Below are 23,847 nucleotides of genomic sequence, written 5' to 3' on the forward strand. Positions count from 1 at the left end.
CACAGCACAGGCAGCTGGTAAGGCTTCTGATGCTGCCCTAAAATTCTAGTCTTTCTGTATCCAAGGACCCTGCTCAGCTGGTTACTACTGTGAGGGGGGAGCTTCCAGCCCCACTCCCCAGAGAAACTCTGCCTTCCCCCTCAACGGACCCTGTCCCCGAGGCCACTACTGCCCCCAGGGGACTCTGTACCCTGTGCCCTGCCCGATGGGGACAACAAGGAGGAGCCCAGGTGAGCATCTGACTTGTACTTTCCCACCCCCTCCCAGCTGTGGGCCCCTCCTTCTTCAAAATCCCAGTGTTAGCGCCGTAGACACAAACAGCACAACAGAAGCATCTGTTTGTCAGGGTTCTTGGGGCTCCCACTAGGGTGGACATGAGGCTGGGAGACAGGCCTGTGCCTAAGTGTGGATGTTAGGGCTTCCCACCCAGGACAAGGTCCACTCCTCCACCCTTTAGACCATGCCCAATGCAGGGCTTTGTCTGCAAAATGCAGGGCTGTTCTTTTGGCCAACCAAGGCAGAGATGCCCTAAGCGAGGCTTTGATCAGTGGCTACTTCATCCAACACATATTGTGCTAGGCACTGGGATGTGGCAGCAAGCCAAGCAGGGAAAATGTCCTGTCTTCAGGACTTGATACTCCAGCATGGGGACAGAGCCCATGAAATTCAACCTCCTTATCCAGGTGGCACCTCCAAGGGGAGCTGCGGGCCCTGCCCAGCTGGCTCCTTCTGCCCTGGCCTGGGCCTTAGCTCTCCTATCAGCTCCTGTGTGGCTGGCTCTGAATGCCCCTGGGACCTCAGGACCTCCAGCCCCATGGCCGTCCTCTGTCCTCAGGTACTTCCCCGGGAGCTGCAGAAGGGAGCCCAGTCCCCAAGGCTTGGGAAACCAGGGGTCCCCACCCAGGATTCAGGCTGGAGCCCTCCAACTGTGGGCCTTAGGCCAGCTCTTGGTGCCTTGTAGGAGGGACCTCAACACTCCCATCTCCCAGGCCCCAGTTCTTTCTCCAACTGGCCCACCCAGCCTCCTGGCTTCCTGCACTCCAGTCACCAAGACCTGAACCACCTAAAATGAAGGATAACTCCATGACCTTCCTGAGCCCCTGAGCACTCAGCCATACCCAACCTGGCTCTCAGAGGTGCCATTTTGTGTCCAATGCCCAGGGTCACTTCTGCCAACCAGGGTCTGCTTGGCCTGTCCTGTGCCACCAAGGGGAGTACCAGCCATCCCTAGGTTCAGACTCCTGCCTCCTGTGCCCACCTGGCTTTCACTGCCCGCATCCCGGCACCAGAATGCCCAGGCTCTGCCCAGCACATGCCTACTGCCCAGCCGGTATGCCCAGGAACCCTCAAGTCCCCATGCATCCCAGGCCTTTATCTTTCTCCCCGAAATGCTCATCTTCCTTCCTTCTTTCCTTTCTTCCTTCCTTCCTTCCATTCATTCAAACTCCGTGGAGTGCCTACTGCATGCCATTGCACTAGGAGTGCCAATGGGGAAGAGCACCTGCACAACTTCCATCCTCCCCTCACTCCTACCCCATGCCCATCCTGACCGCCCCCCCATTTCTTTTCTTCTCTTCAGCATGACGCACCCGTGCTCAATGTCCTGCCTCTTTCTTACCCTCAGCCTGGGGACCCAGGGTGAGCACCTGGGTCAGGATGATGGCAAACAGATGTCATAACCTGTGCCAGGTCTGGGCCAACAATCTGGGAGCAGCTTCCTGAGCACCACATGAAGGGCTCTGTGGTGGCGTTGGGGTGCAGGAAGTGGAATCTGAAGATCGGAAGGCAATGTCCCAGTGACCATGAGTTCACTCTCCTCAAGTCTGAGTCCAGTCACCCTGAACACACTGTGAATTGGCCCATGCTCACCCAAACGTTTGCATGCACATGTGAATACATACACTCATGCACAAGTGTACATACACAGGCTCATAGTGCACATATACAAACTCACATGTGTGCACACATGTACAGATGCACACACAGTGTATGCAGACACATGCAAATTCACACACACAAATGCATACAAACATACATGCGTTGTCCCCAGGCAGCCTGGCAGACAAGCACGTATCCACAAAAGTTCATAATCTTTGCCATGTCTTACATAAATTTGGGGAAAATCTTCCTGAAAATTTTAGGAGTTGTATGTTACCTTTGCAAGTATTTGATCCACAGGTAATGCATACATTTGTTCTTCCTTTCATATATATATTTAATGTTTATTTATTTTGAGAGAGAGAAGGAGAATGAGCACAAGCAGGGGAGGGGCAGAGAGAATGGGAGTGAGGATCCCAAGCAGGCTCCACATTGTCAGCGCAGAGCCCAATGCAGGGCTCGATCTCATGAACCATGAGATCATGACCTGAGCTGAAATCAAGAGTCAGATGCTTAACCAACTGAGCCACCCAGACACCCCTACCTTTGTTCTTCTTGTGACTATGTTGTGAAAGGTATATGTACCCCTTTCAAATGAGTGACCTCTTACCCCAGAATATTTACAACATTTCAAGTTCAAAGAACTTGGCCTGTTGTCCCCACAATTACAGGTTGTATTAGTCACACACACACACACACACACAGGAAGTACAGGTGCCCTCTGGGAAGCACTGTTCACCTGGCTACCCAGACCCTCAGCCCAGTCTTGCTGAAGTCCTGACTCTCTTTAACCTTCCCTAAGTAAACTCACACCTTTCAGCTTCTTACTTCTGTTGGTCAGGAATTTTTTTTCAATATATCCAGCTGCTCTCTTCAAACTTTTTCCCTGCTGGGGGACTTCTCTTATTTCCCATCCCAGGGGTATACTGGGGTGCGCCTGACACAAAGCACCACAGCCCACATACACAAGAAAATGCTGAGGTCAGCAAAGCCAGAGGATGGCCTCCAGGCCACTACAAGGGCCACTGATGTAGTGGGGTTGGGGGGTGACCCAGGTTAGAGAGAAGAGAACCACAACCAAGCAGGCCAGGCAGTAAGGCATTGTGGAGGTGGTGGCTAGGAGGGGAAGGCAGCTCCCAAGAGAGAGGTACTTAGTATGGACTGACTGGTTCCAGCTCAGTCCCAGAGAGCCCAGTGTCTGATACAGAGAAGGCAACTCCCTGAGCCCATTGGCTAGATTAATAGCCCCTCACCCTCAAATAAGCTTCACTGCTATCTGGAAATTCTTCCCTAGGGACAATAATCCTAGGGGGAGAGACTAAAGTCACAGCCATGTCAGCACTTTGAAGACTCTGAGAAAGCAGGGAGAAAAACTCAACACCATGGGGACCGTGGGATACCGACAGGTGGGGGGCCCAGTCACTAATTACTCCAGGTGTGGAGGAGGCGGGTCCACAGGCCCTCATGTAACCTGAGCCCTCAGCTGCCCATCTTCACCAGCTACCCTACCCTCTCCAGGAACGTGGTCCCCTCTTCCATGTCCTCCGGGGACCTTCACTCCCCAAGATGCATCAGGCCTCCGGGAAGAGGGTGACTGCTCCGTCTGTCCCCCCGGTAACTACTGCAGGTCAGTGATAGTCCACGGTTATTCACCTCCTGTGCTGCCATCAAATTCTATCCTCTGGGTGAAAAGACCCACCGGGCCCCCTGGCCTTCCTCAAGGCCCCCACGCCATTTGTGGGGCAGTTAAAGTGTGAGGGGCCAGGGCCAGCTGTAAGACTATAGCCCCACCTGGCCACACAGGTCTGAACAGGGAGCCAAACCCGACAATTAGGTGAAGAGAGCCAGGACAATGGGCACAGACCTAGATTTTCTTTAAAAAATAATAAATACATTCAAATTGAGCGAGGGTCAGTATGAAATGAACATAGCTCTGCTCAGTCCTGCCTAAAAACATGGGGAATTTCCTTATAGGCAGAATTCTATGTGCCTGTAGGTAATACACATACACTCAGGGGAAAAGATGAACAATCCTTCCTTTTACCTCTATCTCTGAATTTTCCACAATGTGAATAGCTTTTATAATCATTAGAGCTAGAAAGACAATAAATGGTACCCATAAACAGAATAATCAGAGAGCAGGCCTCAGGATGCCCAAATTCTGCCTGAATGTCCTATACTTACTTGTTATGTATGTAATTTGTGCAATGGGGACATTCTCCCTGTAGCAGAAGCCACTGGAAGAACTCTGTACTTGGGATTCAGAGACTCACAACCTCCAGGGCTGGATAAGTGTTCCCCAGTCTCCCCTGAGGCCTTGGAGACAGACCTAGCCTCTCAAAGTGGCCCTCGGCCCAACTCTCCCAGAGTAGCCAGACTAAAGGAAAGCATACTGGGGATATCTGATCCAGAGGAAGCTCCCAACTTTCGCTGAAAACATGTAACTCCCAATTTCCTGAGACTGGAAAGAGGGGTCTTCGAAAGAAGAGCTGCTCCATTTCATGCAGAGGTGAACCTGCTTCAGAGCAGATTGTTTTCTGCTGAAAAGTGAAAGTGGAGAGTTCCTCAGATGCTCTTTCTGGAGGATCATCTCCCTATACTCAGGAAGTTCGTCCTTTGATCTAGCCTGCACTCTGCTGAAGAGTTGGAGATCAGACTGGTGGCTGTCAAAGCTCAGGCCTCGGGACCTGGCAGGCCCCAGGCACTCACTGGGGGCAATGCAGGAAGCAGCTAGAACACCTGCCAGTCTTCTCCCTCCTCACTCCACAGTGAGTGTGACAAGGCCACACAGATCCTCCAGGGGGAACTTGTCCTGCTGTCGCAGCCCTGGGTCCTCGTCTGTATCCACTGGGCTCCACAAACTCAGTGGAGAAGAGACACCCAGGAATCCATCTTTTCCTGAAGGACGTGCAGAGGTTCTTCGAACCCTGCACTGGGCCCAGCACCCCTGGGTCTGACCCTCGTGCCCTGTTTTGTTGCTGAGTGAAGTATCACATCCTGTTTCTATCATATACGTGGGTATAGCCATGTGTTGTCCTGGGGCAGAGGTCAGAAGCATTTCACACGCTGGGTCAGCATGAAACTGTCTGAAACAAGGGCCTGGGTCTCCTCTGGTTCTGGGGCACTGGGCTCGGATCACCCCTTCTACCCTGATCTCACTCTTCTCCCCCTCTCTCTACTGTTAGAGGCGGACAGGTGTGGGGGAAATGTCCTGCTGGTTATTACTGCCCCCCTGGGGCCTCCGAACTGATAACACAAGGTCCCAGGGAGTCTCAGACCTCGTGTCCCCAAGGACAGCTGTGTGCCAAGCAGTGCCCACCAGGTAACAACCCATTTCTTTTCCTTGGGGTGTGAAAGAGGCAGAGAACAAGGTTGCTTAGCTGTCACCACCAGACCCACTCAGGGAGAGGATTTTTTTTTTTTAGTCAAAAACAAATTCTAAAAATAGTTGACACCCACACCTGCCTATCTCAGTCAGCAGAGCATGCATGCAACTCTTGATTTCAGGGTCATGAGTTCAAGCCCCATGTTGGTCATAGAGGTTACTTTAAAAAATCATAAAAAGTAGTGGACCCCAGTGTTATACATCTAATATGTATCTGCATATGCATGTGTATGTAATTACATACATCATATGTATGTCACATGATAGGCACCTAATGTAATTCAGATGGTTAGTGATTTGACAAACATCTTACGTGGAGCCAGGACTGGCATCCAGGCCTCTCAACTCCTGGGCCAGTAGAATCCCCCAGGCCACCCCTAGATACATGCTGTTGCCAACCTGCCATGGTGGAGCAGCCTCCCTGCCTTCCACAAGATCTGGTGTGACCCCTTGTGCTCCAGGTTTTTACTGCCCAGAGGGCAGTGGAGAACCCACCTTGTGTCCACCTCACACCATGACGGCTGCCCCCGGAGCCAAGCAGCGAGAGGAATGTGGGCCTTGCCCTGCTGGGCGCTGGTGCAAAGCCGGTGAGATACCTGTACCAGGATTGCACTGGTCCTGAGAGGGGCAGAGGGAGGCCCGCTGGGCAGGAAGAGAGGACAGAAAGTGATCACAACCTTTGCTCTCCAGGGGACCCGGCCACCCACCCCTGCCCTGCCGGCCACTACTGCCCTGGAGGGAGTGAGACCAGCCCAGGAACCCCTCAGGCCTGCCCTGAGCACACCTATCTGCCTGCAGAAGGAGGCCAGAGTCTGGCCGAGTGCCTCCCCTGCCCTCCTGGGTACCTCTGTGTATCCCCAGGTGAGAGGCTACCTCTAGGCCAGAGGCTGAGACCTCTGTGGAGGAGAGATAAGAGGCCATCAGGGGTCCCATGGCCATGCCTGCTGTTTTTGCCCCCAGGTCTCTCCTCGCTTGAAAGCCGCCTTTGTCCTCCAGGCTACTGGTGTCCAGGTGATCAGGGTGCCTTTCTCTGCCCACCTGGCACCTTTCGGACAAAACCAGGGGCATCATCAAAAGAAGACTGTGAGCTCTGTCCCCCTGGCCACTACTGCCCCCAGGCCGAGCTGAGGGATCGTGCAAATGTGTTTGTGATCCCCTGCAGAGCTGGATTTGAATGCCCTGCAGGTGAGACTGCCTGGCCTATCCCTCCCTCCCCAGCCACTGCTCCCATCCCTTGTACTCTCACCGCCGAGGCTTAGGCCAGGTGCTCAGGCAAGTCTTATCAGCACTGGGCGCATCAGGCAGGCAAGGCACGGCCACCTGCTTGTCCCAGCAAGCCGTCTGCCCAGCCCCCCATGGCCCACTCAGTCTTGGTTGGATCTGTGCCACCTGGACACCCTCAAGACCAAGGCGCACTGGTCTGTTCCTGTCTCCCTCAGGTGCTGTGGCTGAGGTCACTTGTAGGGCTGGCTCTTACTGCGAGACCCAGACGGGGATCCCCCCCCTTTGTCCTGGGGGCTATGCCTGCCCTGCTGGCTCCTCCACCTACACTGGCCCAGGGCAGCTGTGAGTACCCTCCCCTGCCTGTGTGTCTCAGCCTCAGGGATCTCCAGAGAGGAGTCAAACCCCTGAGTCCCAAAGGATTCAGGACCCCAAGACAAGTACTGGGCAACCCTTTGCTTGGACTTCCCAGCTACAGTGTTCACATGCCTCAGTCCCTGCCTCTGTCCTTAAAAAGGAAGGGAGGGTGAGGAAGCAAATCCCACTGAGATGCCCTTCATTAGTTTCCAGGGCCATTTTGTGTGGGGCGGCCAGATTTAGCAAATAAAAATACAGGAAAACCCAGTTAAGTATGAATTTTAAGTAAACAACAAGTTTCTAGTATAAGTATGGCCCATGCAATATGTGAGAGTACTTATACTCATTGTTTATTCATTGTTAATTGCCACTGTTTATCTGAAATTCAAATACGACTGGATGCACTGTATTTCATTTGGCAACCCCAGTCCTGTGTCCAGAACTGACACTCCCAGCACTCCCACTGTGTCCCCCCATCCAGAGCCAGTCGGATTTGTTCCACTCATTCCTTTGCCCAGGGTGAAGTGGGCAGGGAGCACCGGTCTGGCCACTGCCCAATGACCTGGCCAATGGATGTGGCTCCCTCCTCCAGGATGACACCTGGACCTACTTAGTCCTCACTGGACACAAAGGCCAGCCCATGACCCCCTGTCTGGGATAATATCAGAGCTGCCCCTCCCCCAGGCAGCTTAAGGGTCAAGCGTGGGGAATGTTGATGGGGGAGGGGAGGGGAACCCTGCCAGTGAGATGAGAGCCAATAGCACACACGGCCCCTTATCAACATGAAACTAGAGTCTTGGGCTCTGTGTCTCTGTGCAGCTGTTTGTTTCCCTATTACTGTCCTCTGGGCAGTGCCCAGCCACGCAAGTGCCCTGGGGGCTCCGAGGCACTGAACAGGAGTGGCCTCAGGGTCTCAGAGGAGACTTGCTGCCACCTCTGTGAAGCGGGCACCTACCGCAGCCTGGCTCTGGATGCCCAAGCCTGCCAGCCCTGCCCCCCTGGATTCAGCTGCCACCAGGGTGAGTTTGGGAAGCCTGGATGTGAGCAAGAGAGGGGGGCTGGGGCCTCGAGTCAGAATTGGGCAGAGCCCGGTGAGGAAGATGCAGGTGGCAGGTAGGGAGGACCCACAGAACCCCTGGGAGCAGGCAGAGGAACAGGGGCTAGTTTTTCTCAGCTAGACCAGCCACCTGATGAGAAAGACCCAAGAACATGGGGAGGACACAGGTGAAGGAAGATTCAGAGAAAGTAGGTACCACAACTGTCTTGATGTTAGTTTTTAAAAGACCTAAAAATTACAGACTGTAATCACACCGTACAAATTAGCATACTGGAGCGAGCGGTCCAAGTGCTCTGAAAAACAGGACAACCACTGCCCAGTGTGTCAGCAATGCTGGGCATTCTGCTCTGTTTGCTAGAGGGATGGAAGTGCATTCTGTGGTGCCCCAAGAGTCAAGGAGGACTGTTTTGGGCGGGGGGGGGGGGGTAGACACAATAAAGCACAGAGCCTCCACTGTCCTCCCGACAATCTAGATCTGCCCTCAACAGTATTTGCTTTGCTATCTCCCTCCCACTTTCCACCCCACCCATACCCCAAGTTCATTCTTCCCCTGGACTCTGCCATTTCTTAGTCCCCACCTGAGCTGGAGTCCATGGCTCAGAATTTCCCCTCCATTTCCCTCCAGGAACAGAGAGTTACCACAGCCAGCCCTGCCCAGTGGGGTATTACTGTCCAGCCAAGACTCACAGCCCCAGGCCCTGCCCCTCAGGAACCTTTGGAAACAGCAGCCAGGCAGGGGCAGTTGGAGAGTGCCTGCCATGCCCCGCAGGCACCTTCAGTGCCCATCCTGGCCAGGCCGGCTGCCTCCCCTGTGGGAGCTCTTCTTTGTCTCCACCTGGTGAGTCTCCACCCATGCCCACTCTCTAACTGGCTAATTGCCCCGGTCTCCAGATACGGGTCTCAAATACACCATTTCTCCTGTCCCCTGAAGTTTTGAGGGTCAGCAGTGTAAGCTTTCAGAAAACCACATTACCACCAAATATGGTTGTTCTACAAAAGCTGAAGTAAGTGAGAGAATGGGCGACCCTGCGACTCTCACTGTCCCAGTGTGGTGTGTGTACATGGATAAAATAAGTCTGTGCAAAGACTTCAACAAGCAAGTGAATGAATGTGAGGGAACAAGCTCAGAGAGGTCAAGCAACTTGCCCCAGATGATTCGGCTAATGGAGGAGCCAGGACCCTGCGCTGAGACTGGCCAGTTGGTCCCGATGCTGCTGCATGTGCTTAAAGGTAGGGGCAGCCACATCCAGCTCTCTCAAGCCGACCCTTGTCTTAGCATCTATGTGGCAGGATCAGGCACAGAGACATAAGCACAGCACTCAGCCATGGCCACTGGCTCCTTGCTGATACCTGTCACCTTTCCTCATTTCACATAGGTGGTCTTCACATGGTTTTTGTGTGTGAACCACTTGTGCATGATCCATAGTACAAGCAGGACAAGTAACCAGATAATCCCATAGCAGGAAATTCAGGTCATCAGAATCATATATATTTAGCCTCAGGGCTGACCCCAGATCTCCACAGATGCCAGGTACCATTGTAAGTGCCGCCCTAATACCAATCCTCATACCAACTCTATTAAATAGGTGCAGTTACTATCATTCTTGTTTTGCAAACATGTCAACTAAACTGCAGAGAGTTTAAATGACTTGCCCACAGTCAGGTAGCGGCAGAACCAGGATTTGAACCCAGTCTAGCTGACTCCCACATTCCTACTCTTAACCACCATGCTATGCCACTTTCAAATGGTGTGATTTGAGGTTTCCAGGGATTCTACCATCATTTCTTGGATCTGGGATTCTATCTCCTAGGTGACAGAGCCCTGAATCCAGTGATCCCTCAGGACCTGGAGATCAGGGGCTGAGTGAAGCAGGTCCCAGTGGTTGTGTTGTCCAAATTGCATTTCATTGGCTTCTACATAACAATCTAGTACAGCCCGTTTCTTTAGTTGTTGAGAAATATATTTTAACTGGTTTATCTTGGAGTGATCATGATGGGATTAGAGTTACACCTTCTATGGGCATGTGATTATAATTTTTGCGGTAGAGATGACCTTTAGGTCACACTACTTAAATTTTTTTCAGGCTGAAGTTATTGCAGCTGTTCTCTGTGACATAGAACCCCGGGGCTATCTTAGTCTTCTTAGGCTGCCATAGCAAAATACACAGACTTGGTGACTTAAATAAAATTTTATTTTCTCACAGTTCCAGAATTAGGAGTCCAAGGTTAAGGTTTTGGCAGATTTGGCTTCTTTTGAGGTCTCTCTTCTTGGCTTTCAGACCTCTCTTTCTGTGTCCTCACGTGGCCTTTCCTCCGTATGCAAGCATCCCTAGTATCTCTCTTGTGTGTCCAAATTTCCTCTTCCTATAAATATGCCACCCTATGGCTGCATTTTAACGTAATCACCTTTTAAAGGCCCCATCCCCAAGTACAGTCACATTCTGAAATACTGGGAGTTCAGACTTCAGCATAAGAATTTGGGGGGACACAACTGAGTACATAACAGGGGCCTTGATCACCTCTAGGTCGAATATTGGAGTAAGCCAACATTCTCTTCAGGCTTGTGTTCTGATTAACCTTCTCAACTTCTACAAGAGGAAGTCTTACTCCAGTTAATATATTCTCCCCTTTTATTTTCTAAAAGTTGTGTTTCTTTATTGCATAAGGTATGAGTTAGGAATCAATATTCATTTTCCCGAAACAAATATTCAATTGGAATAGGACCTTTATTGTCTACGGCCATACCACCCCAAACGTGCCCTATCTCATCAGATCTTGGAAGCTAAGCTGGGTCAGGCCTGGTTACTACTTGGAAGGGAATGACACATTTATTGAAAGATCATTCATGTTTGTCATTAATCAGACATCCCATATACATGTGGGTTTGTTTGGGAATCTCTATTCTGTTCCAGTGGTCTTTTATCCTATCCTTATATAAATATGGTAAACTTTGATATCAATAGTCTATGTCTCCCAACTCTGTTCTTTTTAAGACTGTCTTAGCTCTTGTAGCCTTTGATTTCCATATAATCAGATCATATCCACAGAGGTACTTGCTGGAATTTCTATTGGGTTGCATAGAAACAACAAATCCTTTGGGAGAGAAATGACATCTTTATTATCTTGAGTTTTCTAGTCCTTGAACATGGCTTAGCTTTCCTTTTATTTATGTCTCCTTTACTCTTCTAAGATTTTTATTTCATTTTTATTTCTCGGTAGGGAAATTTTTTTTAACAAATTGAAGTTTGTGGCAACCCTGCGTTGAGAAAATCTATTGGTGCCATTTTTCCAACAGTGTTTGCTCACTTTTTATCTCTGGGTCACATTTTGATAATTCTCTCAATATTTCAAGATTTTTAATTAATATTATATTTGTTATGATCTGTGATCAGTGATTATGACCTGCTGAAAGCTCAGATTATGATTAGCATATTTTAGCAATAAAATATTTTTAATTAGGGCATATACTGTATATACATTTTTTAGACAATGCTAGTGACACTTAATAGACTACAGTATAGTATAAACATAACATTTTTTAGAGAAAGAGAAACAGAGCATGAGCTGGCAGAGGAGCAGGGGGAGGGAAGAGGGAGAGAGAGAGAGAGAGAGAGAGAGCATCTTAAGCAGTCTCCACATTCAGCACAGATCCCAACAAGGGGCTCAAACTCACGACCCTGGGATCATGACCTGAGCCAAAATCAAGAGTCAGATGTTTAACTGACTGAGCCATCCAGGCACCCCTGAACGTAACTTTTATATGCACTGGGAAACCAAAAAATACATTTGAATTGCTTTATTGCAATATTTGCTTTATTGCCGTGGTCTAGAACAGAACCCACATTATCTCCAAGATATGCCTGAAGTTAACATATTTTGAGGTTTTTGTAAATGCTATTAGGTTTTTCAAATTTCATCTTCCAGTGTGTTATTTGTCTAAAATTTCTTTTTTCAGCTTATCCTTGAAACATATTTTGGCTAAACAGAGAATTATAGCTTGAGAGTTGTTTTCTTTTAGCATTTCCAAAATAGACTTCCATGGCCTCTGTCTTTCATTATTTTTGTTGAGAAGTGTCACATAAGTCTCATATTTGCTTTTAGGAGGTAAAAATCCTTTTCGCTGGTGCTTCTAAGATTTCTTCATTATCTTTCATTTTTTAGGAATATAACTACAGTTCTCTTCCTATAGCTTTTCTTTGTATTTATCTTCTTTGAGTTTCTTTAGCACTTCTTGTATCTGTGTTTTGGTGCACTTCATCAATATGTGAAATTCTTGGCCATTATAGTTTTAACATTTTTCCTGGTCTACTCTCTTCTTTCCTTTTGGACTCTCCAATTACACATATGTTATCACTTTTTACCACACACATGTCTCTTGCACCTTTTTCGGCATTTCTCATCTTTCATTTTCTTTCTGAGATCCAGTCTGATAGTTTTTTCAGATCTATATCACACTTCATTAATTTTGTCTTCAGCTCCATACAATATGCTATTAAGTGCATCTATCAATATTTTATTTTATTTTATTTTTTGCTATTGAATCTTTCAAATCTGGAATTTATAGTCTTTTATATTTCCCTGTTGAAATTCTCCTTTAATCTTGTCCTTTGATTTATCAAACATACTTATAACAGTTTAAAGTACATTTTGCGTCTTAAAACTCCAATATTTGGACCTCTTGAGAGCTTATAGCTATCAACTAGTGTTTTTTGTTGTTCTCTCTCTCTCTCTCTCTCTCCTTTGATTTCTTAAAAATTCTTTTTTCTCATGCCTATTTTTTGTTTTGTTTCTTTTGTTTTTTTTTTTAAATTGCTGCATATTGTGAGTGAAAACTATAGAGAAAATCTGAAATTCTGGATGTCGTTACATTCCTCCATAGAAGATTACTTTCATTCTGGAAAGCATTTACAGTAGGAATAAATCATTTTACTTCATCAGGGATTCAGAAAATCAGGGCTAGGTTCCAGGTTTTGATAAAGTTGGTTTCCTTACAGTCAGTCCACACTAGGGTGTAGCCCTTCAGTGGCCCAAACTGAAAGCCTATGATGTTTACCAGAGATCCTTATTCTTGGTGGGCCCAATTGTTGTCCCCTTAGCCTTATGAGACATCCTAAAGCTATGCTCATCTCAGCCTCTTAATGGTACCTTTGAAGTGGTAAATGCCTTTCAGGAAAACGGGGTGCCAAATGTGGGGCTCACCCCTCTGGATTTTCATTCTCTCCAAAATTGTTTTCCCCTTAAGTTCCCAGTTAAGTTCTTCATTCCTTCAAACAGATGTTTTCCATATTTTTTCTGACCTTTCTAGTTATATGTCATAGGAAGATACTCTGCCATTGTCAAAGGTAGAAAAAATCTTGTAAGTATATGCACTTTTGTAAACTGCCATTTTCCCTTTGGGGATGAGGTAGGGGCTTTTTAGTTAACTTATTTTAGAGGTTAGCTCACAAATGCCAAGTTCCAATTATTGTTGTTAGTGCCACAAAGACACTATGGAAGATATGAAGACAAATAAAATAGGAAGAAAGAAAATATATAAGAAATTAGCAGAAGCATCAAGTGCCACAAGAAAGAAAAAAACAAGGAAGGCTGGATAGTTCAAAATGGGAAGAACTGAAGGATCAGGGAAACTTATGGGAAAGATTGTATTTAAACAGGAACTTGAGAATGAGTAAAATCTTGTTGAGTTGAGATTGCTGGGGAAAGATATTAAGCAATGATTCTTTTAATATAGACCCATGATTATTTCTATAGTCATAGATGCCAGGCCAAGAGTTTTTCGAAATAATGTTTATTTAGGAAATTAATGTGAAGCAATGCAAAAGCAGAGTAACCCATATTCAACAAAGGACAAGCTCTCACAGCTGCTCCCACTGAGTCACTCCTTCACCCAAGAAGTCCCCAAGGCTCTCCTGTGGAACTACAGGTCCCACAAAACCAAGTGGAAGCCCAGTTGGACTATGAGACACGAAAGACTCCTGGGCCCGATCTGAGAGTGCCCAGGGTATCAGCAGGGACCTGGTCCAAATGAGCCAAAGAACATACTAAAGTTCAGGATATTAGAGAGGGCTTGACCATCTATAACCTCACTGGTGAGAGTTCTCTGTGTCACTTCAGAATTGAGTAATTCCCTTCCTTCTCTACAGTATAAAGAATTATTTCTCTTGTTGTTGGTCCCTAAATTAATTTGGGGAAAGAATATGACAAAGTCCACACACACAAAAAAAGTCAACTTTCAATCCATTCAACAAGTTCTGCTGAGGGCCTTTGGGCTACTATGCACGTGTATGAGTGATTATCTTCAGGAAGTTGACATGTGCTAAACTTTAAATGAGTTTTTAATTCTTCCTGAGCAGATGACAGTCCCAACAGGGGCAAACAAGCTGGATTTTCAAAGAACCCTAGTCAGCTACAAGGTCCCGATCTCTACCTCTCTCCCAAATTGTTCTCCCAGAAGAACATTCACCTAGACTCCTTTGGTCTCCCATATAAAATATGAACTTCCCCACTCATCACTTTATCCTCTGGTGAGAATCCCTGTTCTCTTGGCTCTGTCTATCCAATCTAGACCATCCTTCAAATTCCTTCAGAGACCTTCAGTCTCTCCGGCTCCCTCTCTTTCTATTGTCTAGAGACAGAGGCCCGTGCTAGTCCTTCAGAACAGGCCCACAAGGCTTTGTGTAGTGGAGAACAGGAACAACACTTTCCATGAGGTGTCAAGTGCTTTCAATTATATCAGTAATTTGCAGCCCCAGCTACACATTAAAGCACTCAAGGGCCTTTTTGAAAAGTAGATGTTCTGGCTTCACTTCAGAGGTTTTTATTAAATTTGCCCAAAGGGAACTTGGACATCCATGTTTTTTAAAGCTTCTCAGATGAATCTAATTAAAAGTCAGGGCTGAGAATCGACTTAGAAGATTTCATTCAATCCCCACAAAGACTCCTAAGGTCAGACTCTGGCAAATGTGGGTATCTGATCTCCCTAACCCTAACCCTAACCCTAACTCTAACCCTAACCAGGTACCTGACTGTGGACAGGGAAAGAGAGCTTGCTCATATCATGGTTCCCTGTTAGGCACCTGTGATGGGCCATAGGGCTTCTCTATCTCCAGGTGCCTCCCACTGCACGTGTCGGGGCCTTAACAGGGTCTTCCAGAAGTCGGATGGTTCCTGCATCTGCCAGGCAGGACATGAGTCCTACAGCAGGAGGGGCCTGGAAAGTGAGGAGAGCGACAGTGATGAGGACTGTCAGCCCCAGGTAACACCTCACTCAGCCTTAGGAAAGGAAGGCTTAAGGAGAGTGAGGAGAGGCAGCATTTATGGGTCCCTCTGCATGCCAGCCGCTTTTCATTGTCTGTTGGGTTAATGTGTAGTCCTTTGTGCTGGATGGATTACCTCCTATACAAATGAGAACACTTTAGAAAGCTCGCATGATAAGACGTATTTCTCCTTATCATAGACCCACAAATTTCAGCATTCATTATAAAGGATCTTAGGAGAGTAATTTGATCACTCCACCCAGTCTCCCTAGAGGTGGACCTCCCAGTTACCTCTTCCAAGCAGCAAACTTGTCTTCTATTACTATTGTAGGTTCCCTCTACCCTCAAGCCTAACCTTAGTCTTAGGGTGCTGACTAAATGACCTCTCAGGGAGCCTGGTTCCCCAGAGGCCCCACCATGTCCCTGGAATGTTCTCTGATGCTGAGAGTGCCCTCATCCTGGGCCTGCAGGGGGTTCCAGAGCCAGGACTCTTCTCCCACATCCTCCTTCAGGTCGCTGAGCGCTGCTCAGCTGGAGAAGTACGTCTGGCTGCCACCCGCAAGTGTGTGTCCCCCCAGCTGCACAACTGCTCCTCTTTCTGCCACCCAGTGGATGGGAAGCTCAGCGCTGAACTGGGCATGTGAGTGACAAAAACCTGCTGAGAACAGAATGAATTCATCGTCTCCAGACAGGTCCTGACTGTCCCCAGAGAGTCCCTCCAGAAAGGTTGGGCAGGACCCAGCTCTGATGGGAGACTGAGCCAAATACAAGCTCCTTCCAGAAGCTGCCATGTCAGCATTTCCCAAGAAGGGGCATCAGGCCAACACCAGCCAAAGCAAGCAGCCAGAGCTGAGGAGGTACTGGCAGCAAGGCAGAGTGAGAGCCATACCCCAGGTCCCTGAGCCAACTGTTAGGAGTGACCCTGGCTAGATGCCAAGCCGAGAAGGGCTCTGATTTTGTATGGCTCTCCAGTCCTCCCCCTGGCCTGTGGACTGAATGGTATCCCCTAGAAGGCAGGGCCAGGGAACCATTGTGCTAGAAGGTCCGCTGAATAGAGTATTCCAGGCTGAACAACTCTCTCTCCTCACTCTTGCCTCAGCAGGATGCCCAAAACAAAAATGCTGAGCTTGTCAACTAGGATTTGTCCCAGGCACTGCTCCCGTTCTGGAAGCTAGTGCAGAAACAGGGGCCAGAGAGAGCACTTTTTAATGAGTCATCATGGACCTCCATTGAAAGTGCAGTCACTGCTTTGGAAGAATAGACAGCTCAGATCCTTCTGGAGGTGCCTGTACTAGTGGAGGGGTGTCAGGAGGGGCAGCTGCGCCATACCCACCAGGACAGACCTCCCATCCTCTCCTCTCCTGCAGCTGCCAGTGCCAGGAATATGTTTCAGCGGAAGAGCTCTGTGATGCCCAGTGTCTGGCTAAGGCCCCCCAACTCTCCCTGGCCTGGGGTTCCAGCAGGGAGCTGATCCTCAGCGTGAAGGGCGAGGCTGGAGACCATGACCAGAGGGTGAGCCCACCTCGGGGAAGGGCTGGGATAGAAGGGCAGCCTCTGCCTGCTGGGGACAAGGGGGAAAAAAATCTCCCAGGCACCCTGGCTGCAGAAACCAGGCAGCAGAAGAGGGAGCACCACCTCGGTGGCTCAGTCGGTTAAGCATCTGACTGTTGATTTCAGCTCAGGTCATGATCTCATAGCTCATGAGATTGACCCCCACATCAGGCTCTGCATTGACAGTGCAGAGCCTGCTGGGGAGTCTCTCTCTTCCTCTCTCTCTCTCTCTCTCTCTCTTTCTCAAAATAAATAAACTTAAAAAAAAAAGGGAAAATCCACTTGATAACCAGTCTTTCCTAGTCTGTTGCTATCTGCTTGAATTTCTGTTCCATAGGCTGGAGGGAAAGGCAGAAAGGAAGTAAGTGGTATTTCTTATGTTGATAATGTCAACCATCCAATTTGAAAGCCACTAAGAGAGCTGAGAAAGCAACAGCTTGACTTTATAGAGTGTTAAGTGAAGCCCAGGGGCATGAAACCACTCACTGTGGGCACAGAAACGGTGTGAGCCCTGCTGGAACTGAGCCTGAGCCTCTTATCAAAGGCCGGACCTCTGGCCACAGGCGGGGCCTTCTCTTGGCTACAATGGTGTTGGCTGAAGCTTTCTTCAGGGTCTCGGTGCTTCATCAGGGTGGGAGGGGCAGAAGACTAGGGCCCAGATGCAGTGCAGGTCCCGCTCACCCTTATGTTGGCCTACCAGAAGGTTCTAGATGACTGTGTCTACTTGCCGCTGAAAGGGTGGGGAGATCACTGGTGTGACACTGGACAGCAGATTTGGGGTGACAGTAAGATGATTGTTCTGAAGAAGTTGTTCTGTTCGTAGGACTTTGCAAATAGAAAAGGAGCAATTGATGACCCAGGACAGGGACAAGAGTCAGGGGTGTTTGCTGAAGATAAAGAGGAGCCCTGGGCATAGGAGTCCCCCTGGGCAAGTTTCAGTAAGGAAGGAGACAAATCCTGAGGGATGTGGACAGTGGATATCCCTGAACTCAGCATCACCAGGGGCTGTGCCAAAGGGCTCAGTCTGGGTTTCTGGCCATCCATCTCTGCAAACCTCGCTGCCCCTCTGGCTCTCCCCAGGTATATAATGCTGTGCTGTATGTTCTCAGGAAGTATCAAGCACTCTCGGCCCAGACCAGTTCTTCCAAGAGAATGCCAGGGTCCATCTGGTCCAATGTGGTCCCCGTGGCATCTTTGGCTTTGTCATCTCCAGAGTGGACATGCTTGACTCTTTCCTCCTTGGTAAGCAGAGGAAGAATACCAAGCCCAGGCTTTCCCAGAGCGAGTGCAAGGGGGTAAAGGATATGGCTGCATTCTTTCAGCAAGGGATGGCTCCTCAGAAACTTCTCAGCCCTGTCTTGGTGTTCAAAAGGTGAGAGTCAGGCAGGGACCACAGAAGGCCATGTAAGAAGACAGTCTTTGGGGAGGTGAGGGCTCCAGAAGTGCCGAAACTTCTCCTAAAAGGGAATCAAGACAGGACAGGGCTAGTAGGGGGGTGTGTGTGTACCCCCCCAGACAAGCCCAGATCCTTCAGCATTCCTTCCCCAAACTCTCCCAGAACCACCTGTATCCAGCCCCTGGCTACAAAGGTATCATCGGACTACAGGCCTGGAGTACTCTGTCCCTCAGGACCCTGGCATCCATCTCCATATTCCAAACCCAGTGGTCTGCCTGGAAGAAGGCGACGTGATTCTTTTCCAGCTTCACATTCTTCCTCACAGTGAGTTCCCTAATTCAGTACCTGAGACCCTCCCTCGGGCTCTGGCTCTCTCATCCCTCCTCTGCCTGGCTGTTCTGTGACATCACATATAGACCACACCTTCGAAGTAGCAAGTAACAAGCCTGTGCTGTCCCCCTGCTCTCAACATGATCGGTCACTTACCGTGGGCCTCCCTTCACTTGTTGGAGCAGATGCTCTGGCTCCAACAGTCTGCAACTGCTCCCTGCAGCCCATGGGGTCAGATTTTGTGCTTGGGTGGAGGCAGGGACTCACCAAAGTGACCTCTGCTCTCAGCCAGCCCTCCCGCATGTCTGCTCTGTGCCACACAGCCGTCCTTTCAGGGCCTGAAGCCCCCCGAGGCAGACTTCTCGACCCATCCTGGTAGCCCCCTCCATCTGGAGACACCGTGCTTTACAATGATTGTCATCCTTGTGATGAGCAGAAGCCTGCCTCCCTGTGACTCCCGCCCCTGGGAACCTTACAGAACAAGACTTTTTCCTCCACGAGACAGCCTTCCCTTAGAGAAGAAGTCTCATCCCTCCAGGGTCAGCATCCACCTTGCATGCATTGTGCACAGTCCAGGCCCTCAGTAGACCTTAATTCCCTCCCTTCCTCCTGCCTGGCCCTTCCCCGGGGTGCTGCTGTGGAGTGGATGGGCATTCCCTGCACACCCAGCCCACCTGCTCACATGCAGATGGCAGATGTCACAGTGCTGCCCCACTCACATGTCCCAGGACACCAGCTGGCTTGGCAGAAACAGGCACAGGTCTGCAGCTCTTAAGACTTGAGAGAAGATGAGCACCTGGGTGGCTCAGTCGGTTAAGCGTCCGGCTTCAGCCAGGTCGCGATCTCGCGGTCCGGGAGTTCGAGCCCCGCGTCGGGCTCTGGGCTGATGGCTCGGAGCCTGGAGCCTGCTTCCGATTCTGTGTCTCCCTCTCTCTCTGCCCCTCCCCCGGTCATGCTCTGTCTCTCTCTGTCTCAAAAATAAATCAACCTTAAAAAATAAAAATAAAACAAAAAGAAAGACATGAGGGAAGCAAGAGAGCAGCCAGCTCCAGGCCAGTGTGGGTTGGGCTTTTTCCCCCCTCCAACAGATATATTTTTTAAGGAATAGATTTTGAGGAGAAAAACATGGAGCAGAGAGGTATGGAATAGAAAATAAATGCAAAAGCAGCCTGATTTGCTAATTGGTTTAGAACCACAATAAATTAGTACAGAGAATGCCCCGTACAAACGGCACAATAAAGGTTCAAAGATTAAGGTGCTCCCTCAGGCAAAGCTGAAGATATCAGTATCTGGTATTGGAATTTATGCTGCAGTCTTTGTTCTTAGATGGATCACTGGGTATGTGGCACAAGCCACACTTTTAGCCTGATTTAAACAGGAGGATGGCCACTTGGCCCAAGAAGTAGATGAAGTGTTTTGTTTCATGTGTCACATAACTACCGAAGTTCCTCCCCACAAAGCAGTGCCAAGGCGAAACAAAAGGGGAAACAAATCCCAGAAGGTGAACTCCAAACATTCGTGCCCCAGTTTCCAGGCCAGGTCTCCCATAAAGCCCCCAGGACCTGGGGCAACCTGCATCCTCTCTCAGCCTTGCTATTTACATCTGTGAAGTGAATGCAGTTGTGTTCCCCCTTCTCCGTGTGCTGGGGGAGGTGAGTTCAGAGCCCATCTTTCAGGGGGGTGAGGGGTGCTTGGGAAGAAGAAGTGATACCTGTCATAGGAAAAGACCCCCTGTGCAGAGGGAATTGCCTGGCTGGGCCCACCTGTATTCCTGCCAGGCACCCCATCCACCCCCTTAGCTGCTCATTCTCCCAGCCACCCCACAGCATGTACTGAGTGCCTGCTGCATGCACACTGCCTGTCAGGGGTACAAAGCTGAACAGGGCCCACCTTTGAGAGTACCAGGGCATCTGGCTGTGCTCACCCACAAAGGGCATCAGGGACTGGGGGCCTCTGCAATGGGCTGGTGTGCTCACTTTGCAGGCTGCCTTGGCGCCAAGAGTGTTAAATGTGTTATCATATACATGAAAGGATGCAACATGTCATTTCATTGAAAACATGTCTTCTCAGTTTCCTCACGGTCTTGAGGACAGACCCTGAGCTGCCTGGATGTGGGTTGCCCGGAGCTGGCACTGAGGAGCCCCCTAGAACCCAGCACCACCTGGCTTCTTTCCCCAGATCGCTCAGCCAGTCACTACCCTGTGTACCAGATGCAGCACTTATTCAACAGCAACCCCAACTGGGACTTTGGGGCCTTCAGGAGACTCAGCCACCTCGTGCGAGAGACTCACCTCAACTTCTCAAGGTAATCTCTGCTGAGCTGCCTGGGAACTTGGAGGAACCATGCTTCCTCACATGTAGGTCGCAGCTAGGGAGGCACTAGGAAGGCACAGAGGAGGATGTGAGGCTGTCAATCATGTGGGGGGTGAGGCCAGAAAAGACCAAGGACAGGTGAGGCCTCCTGAATGCACGGAGGGCAGCGACTTGGGAGTCATGGGCAGCTTCCCTAGACCACATCATTCCTGTGCATGGGGAGGAGCTCACACACTCGGTCTGGTATAAGCAGCCCAGCAAAGCTAACTTTCCCGATATTCTGGCCCTTCGTTCCCCAGGTTTGCCCACCAGTTCCTAGATCCAGGCACGTATGTGTTTCGAGACAACAGACTGCCTGAGAGCACCATCGTGGTGCTGGTGAAGAAGAAAGGAGTGGCCTGCGATCCCGGCCTATCCCCTGTGCAGCCTTCCTCCCCGTATCAGCTTGCCAGGCATGGGGTCCTCAGGCACGGGCTGCTAAACCTGGGCCCAGACTGGACAGTGATCACAGGTCCTGACCCCAGGCCCGAGTAGCCGTGACCTGGAGGGGGCATGGGGGAAAGCTTGCACAGCGGGACCCTTCAGTGCATGTGCAGCCCTACCTGTAACTCTAGGCATGGCCCCAAAGACTTCAGGTGGGCACTAGGACAACCTTGTCCCTGAACTAGGACTTCATTTGCCAGGTAGAGAATATTTAATTTCCTTCTTGGGGTCCTTCCCTTTCTTCCCACCCCCCAAGCCCCTCAGTTTTGGGACCTGTTCTTGTGAACAGGGTCTCGTGGTCAACAGCGCCCCTGAGTGGAGTCATAGGCTCACCAAGATGTTCATTCTAACCTCTTCTGTGTGTGTTTCCAACCATTTGCTTTCCTTCCTGTCTTCATGAGTCAGCAATCTCACTGAGCTTTCCGGGCTGAGCCTCAGACGGTGGGTCTGTCATGGCCCCTTGCCCAGATGGGCAGGAAGAAAGCAGCCCTGCAGCGGCTGAGGGATAAAGCCTGCAGAGGCTCTGAGTGGTCATCATGTGGCCTCTGCCTCTCTGTCCTAACCTTGCAGGAGTGCTGCTGGCTGTTGGCTTGGCAACTGTGCTGCTGACAGGCCTCGGCCTTGTGTTGAGGCCCTCCCTGGCTCAGGCCTGCCCTGTAAGGGCTTGGAGGCCCCAGTGGAGGGGCCTTGGGGAGTCTCATGTGCCTGCTGAGTATGTGCCCCTCAGGGACAGGTGAGTCCCCTTCCACCCTTCACTCCTTTCCCAGCCTAGGGGCCACAGCATGTGTGGCCACTCCCCACCCTGGCCCTGCCCACATTCATGATCCCGGTGCTGGCTCTGGAGACTCAGGAAAGAACGTCCTCTTTTTTTTTTTTAATGTTTATTTATTTTTGAGAGTGAGACAGAGACAGAGCATGAGCAGGGGAGGAGCAGAGAGAAAGGGAAACACAGAATCTGAAGCAGGTTCCAGGCTCTGAGCTGTCAGCACAGAGCCCAAGGCAGGGCTCGAAAGCACAAGCCATGAGATCATAACCTGAGCCGAAGTTGGATGCTTAACCAACTGAACCACACAGGTTCCCCAAGAACACGTTCTTAAGCTGACCTGTGATATTCATCACTGGCACTCCTGGTCCATGTGAGCCCTGTGCCACCCTGAGTATGGGTTCTTCTTTCCAGCCTTCTGTCCTATGAAGAACTCAGTCCGTGGGGCTCTAGGGAAGGAGCTGATTCCAAGGAGAAAGTCATTACCTGGAGTACAGGTACCACACCTATACACAGCAACTCCCCTTCTCTTCTTCACCTGCCCTCCACCCCCACCTGCACCCCAGGTACACTCTGGGGAACATCTCACATTTCTATAGCACTGACAGCTTAGAAGACACAGCATGCTTTCCATCTGATCCTCACAATGGCACCGAGAAGTGGATGTTTTCAGGTGTTGTACAATCCCTATTTAATGACAAATAGATTGAGACTCAAGGAAATCCCCCGAGATCCCCAAGTGACAAGGGCTAGAGAGTAGGTGCTTCTGGGCTTGAATCAAGGGCTCTCTAATCTTTGCTGTGCTGGTCAAGAGTTCTTGGGAACCCAAGGGCAATTCTCCAATCTCACGGCCAGCTTGCTCTAGCTCACCACAGGGGCAAAAACGAAGTTTGTTCTACAGAATCCCTTTACAGGATCACTCATCTGCCCCTGTCAGTTCTTCTTCTCGCCTGAAGAACAGGATATTGCCTTGGTTCTCAGGAGGACCTAGAGGGGCCACACTTTCTTCCCAGCCTCACTTGGCCCCCAGTACCCACTGTGAGGAGGAAGTGTGTGCAGAGGGGCATGGAGAGGAGGCTCTGCCAACACCCTTCACCTGCTTGGGAATAACAACTGGACTGCCTCCCTTCAGACATCAAAGGGACAAAGGAAAAGCCCTGCAAGCTCTCCTTGATGTGGGTTCACACAGCTTAGAGTCTACCTCCATTTGTCCCTAACTACAGTGTTGCAGAGACCCCAGGAAGTACATTAAACGCACAAGGACCTGGAGGAGGCAGTGAAGTGAGTGGTTATAAAACACAGTCATGGGACCAGACCAGCACTGGAGTCTTGCTAGCTTTGAACCTGAACACAGGTCCACACCACACACCCCTCCTCACACCACACGTCCACACATCCACAAGCATCCACACATATACACATTGCACACACACACACACACACACACTGTCCAAGGCAGGCCTAGCTCTGTGCAGTCCTGACTATGACCCTGCCTAGGGCTCAGAGCCTGGTTATCTCTTTCCTAGTGATAGATCTGGACAGTGAGGACAGTACCTCCCTGAGGCAGGCAGAGGGAACTGACTGAGTGCAGGACAAATCTACCCTCCCCACCTCGGATCACCCCTCAGGGGTGATCAGCAGGGTGGGCTGTGAAAAGTGTGTATAATGTGGACACAGGGAAGGGTACACAGAGTCAGGGATAAAAACCAGGATTTTAACCCTCAAAGGAAGTCTCAATTCAGGCTCAGGGCTGAGGGTGGGGGGCTCATTGCTGAGATCTCCCACAGGAGGAGGTGTTGAAACAAGGCTTTTTTGGTAAGAGGACTGGCCTCTAGGGGAGGGTGAAGTGCCCCCTAC

At 49.9% G+C, this 23,847-nt stretch overlaps 1 protein-coding gene across 1 annotated transcript in view; it reads left to right on the forward strand.

Moving 5' to 3' along the window:
- The window catches only part of LOC123584362 (zonadhesin-like), a 65,676-nt gene that overhangs the window by 25,043 nt on the left and 16,786 nt on the right, over nt 1-23,847 (forward strand). Inside the window, exons 27-44 of the mRNA XM_045452230.1 lie at nt 66-230; nt 3,397-3,505; nt 5,064-5,200; nt 5,725-5,850; nt 5,954-6,124; nt 6,224-6,448; nt 6,703-6,829; nt 7,661-7,860; nt 8,524-8,736; nt 15,008-15,153; nt 15,667-15,794; nt 16,522-16,666; nt 17,815-17,947; nt 18,264-18,425; nt 20,610-20,736; nt 21,044-21,255; nt 21,798-21,960; nt 22,405-22,487. Coding sequence (XP_045308186.1) covers nt 66-230; nt 3,397-3,505; nt 5,064-5,200; nt 5,725-5,850; nt 5,954-6,124; nt 6,224-6,448; nt 6,703-6,829; nt 7,661-7,860; nt 8,524-8,736; nt 15,008-15,153; nt 15,667-15,794; nt 16,522-16,666; nt 17,815-17,947; nt 18,264-18,425; nt 20,610-20,736; nt 21,044-21,255; nt 21,798-21,960; nt 22,405-22,487 — 2,772 coding nt within the window. The remainder of the gene's footprint in view (nt 1-65; nt 231-3,396; nt 3,506-5,063; nt 5,201-5,724; nt 5,851-5,953; nt 6,125-6,223; nt 6,449-6,702; nt 6,830-7,660; nt 7,861-8,523; nt 8,737-15,007; nt 15,154-15,666; nt 15,795-16,521; nt 16,667-17,814; nt 17,948-18,263; nt 18,426-20,609; nt 20,737-21,043; nt 21,256-21,797; nt 21,961-22,404; nt 22,488-23,847) is intronic.

The sequence above is a fragment of the Leopardus geoffroyi genome, chromosome A1, assembly GCF_018350155.1.
Source record: "Leopardus geoffroyi isolate Oge1 chromosome A1, O.geoffroyi_Oge1_pat1.0, whole genome shotgun sequence".
Lineage (NCBI taxonomy): Eukaryota > Metazoa > Chordata > Mammalia > Carnivora > Felidae > Leopardus > Leopardus geoffroyi.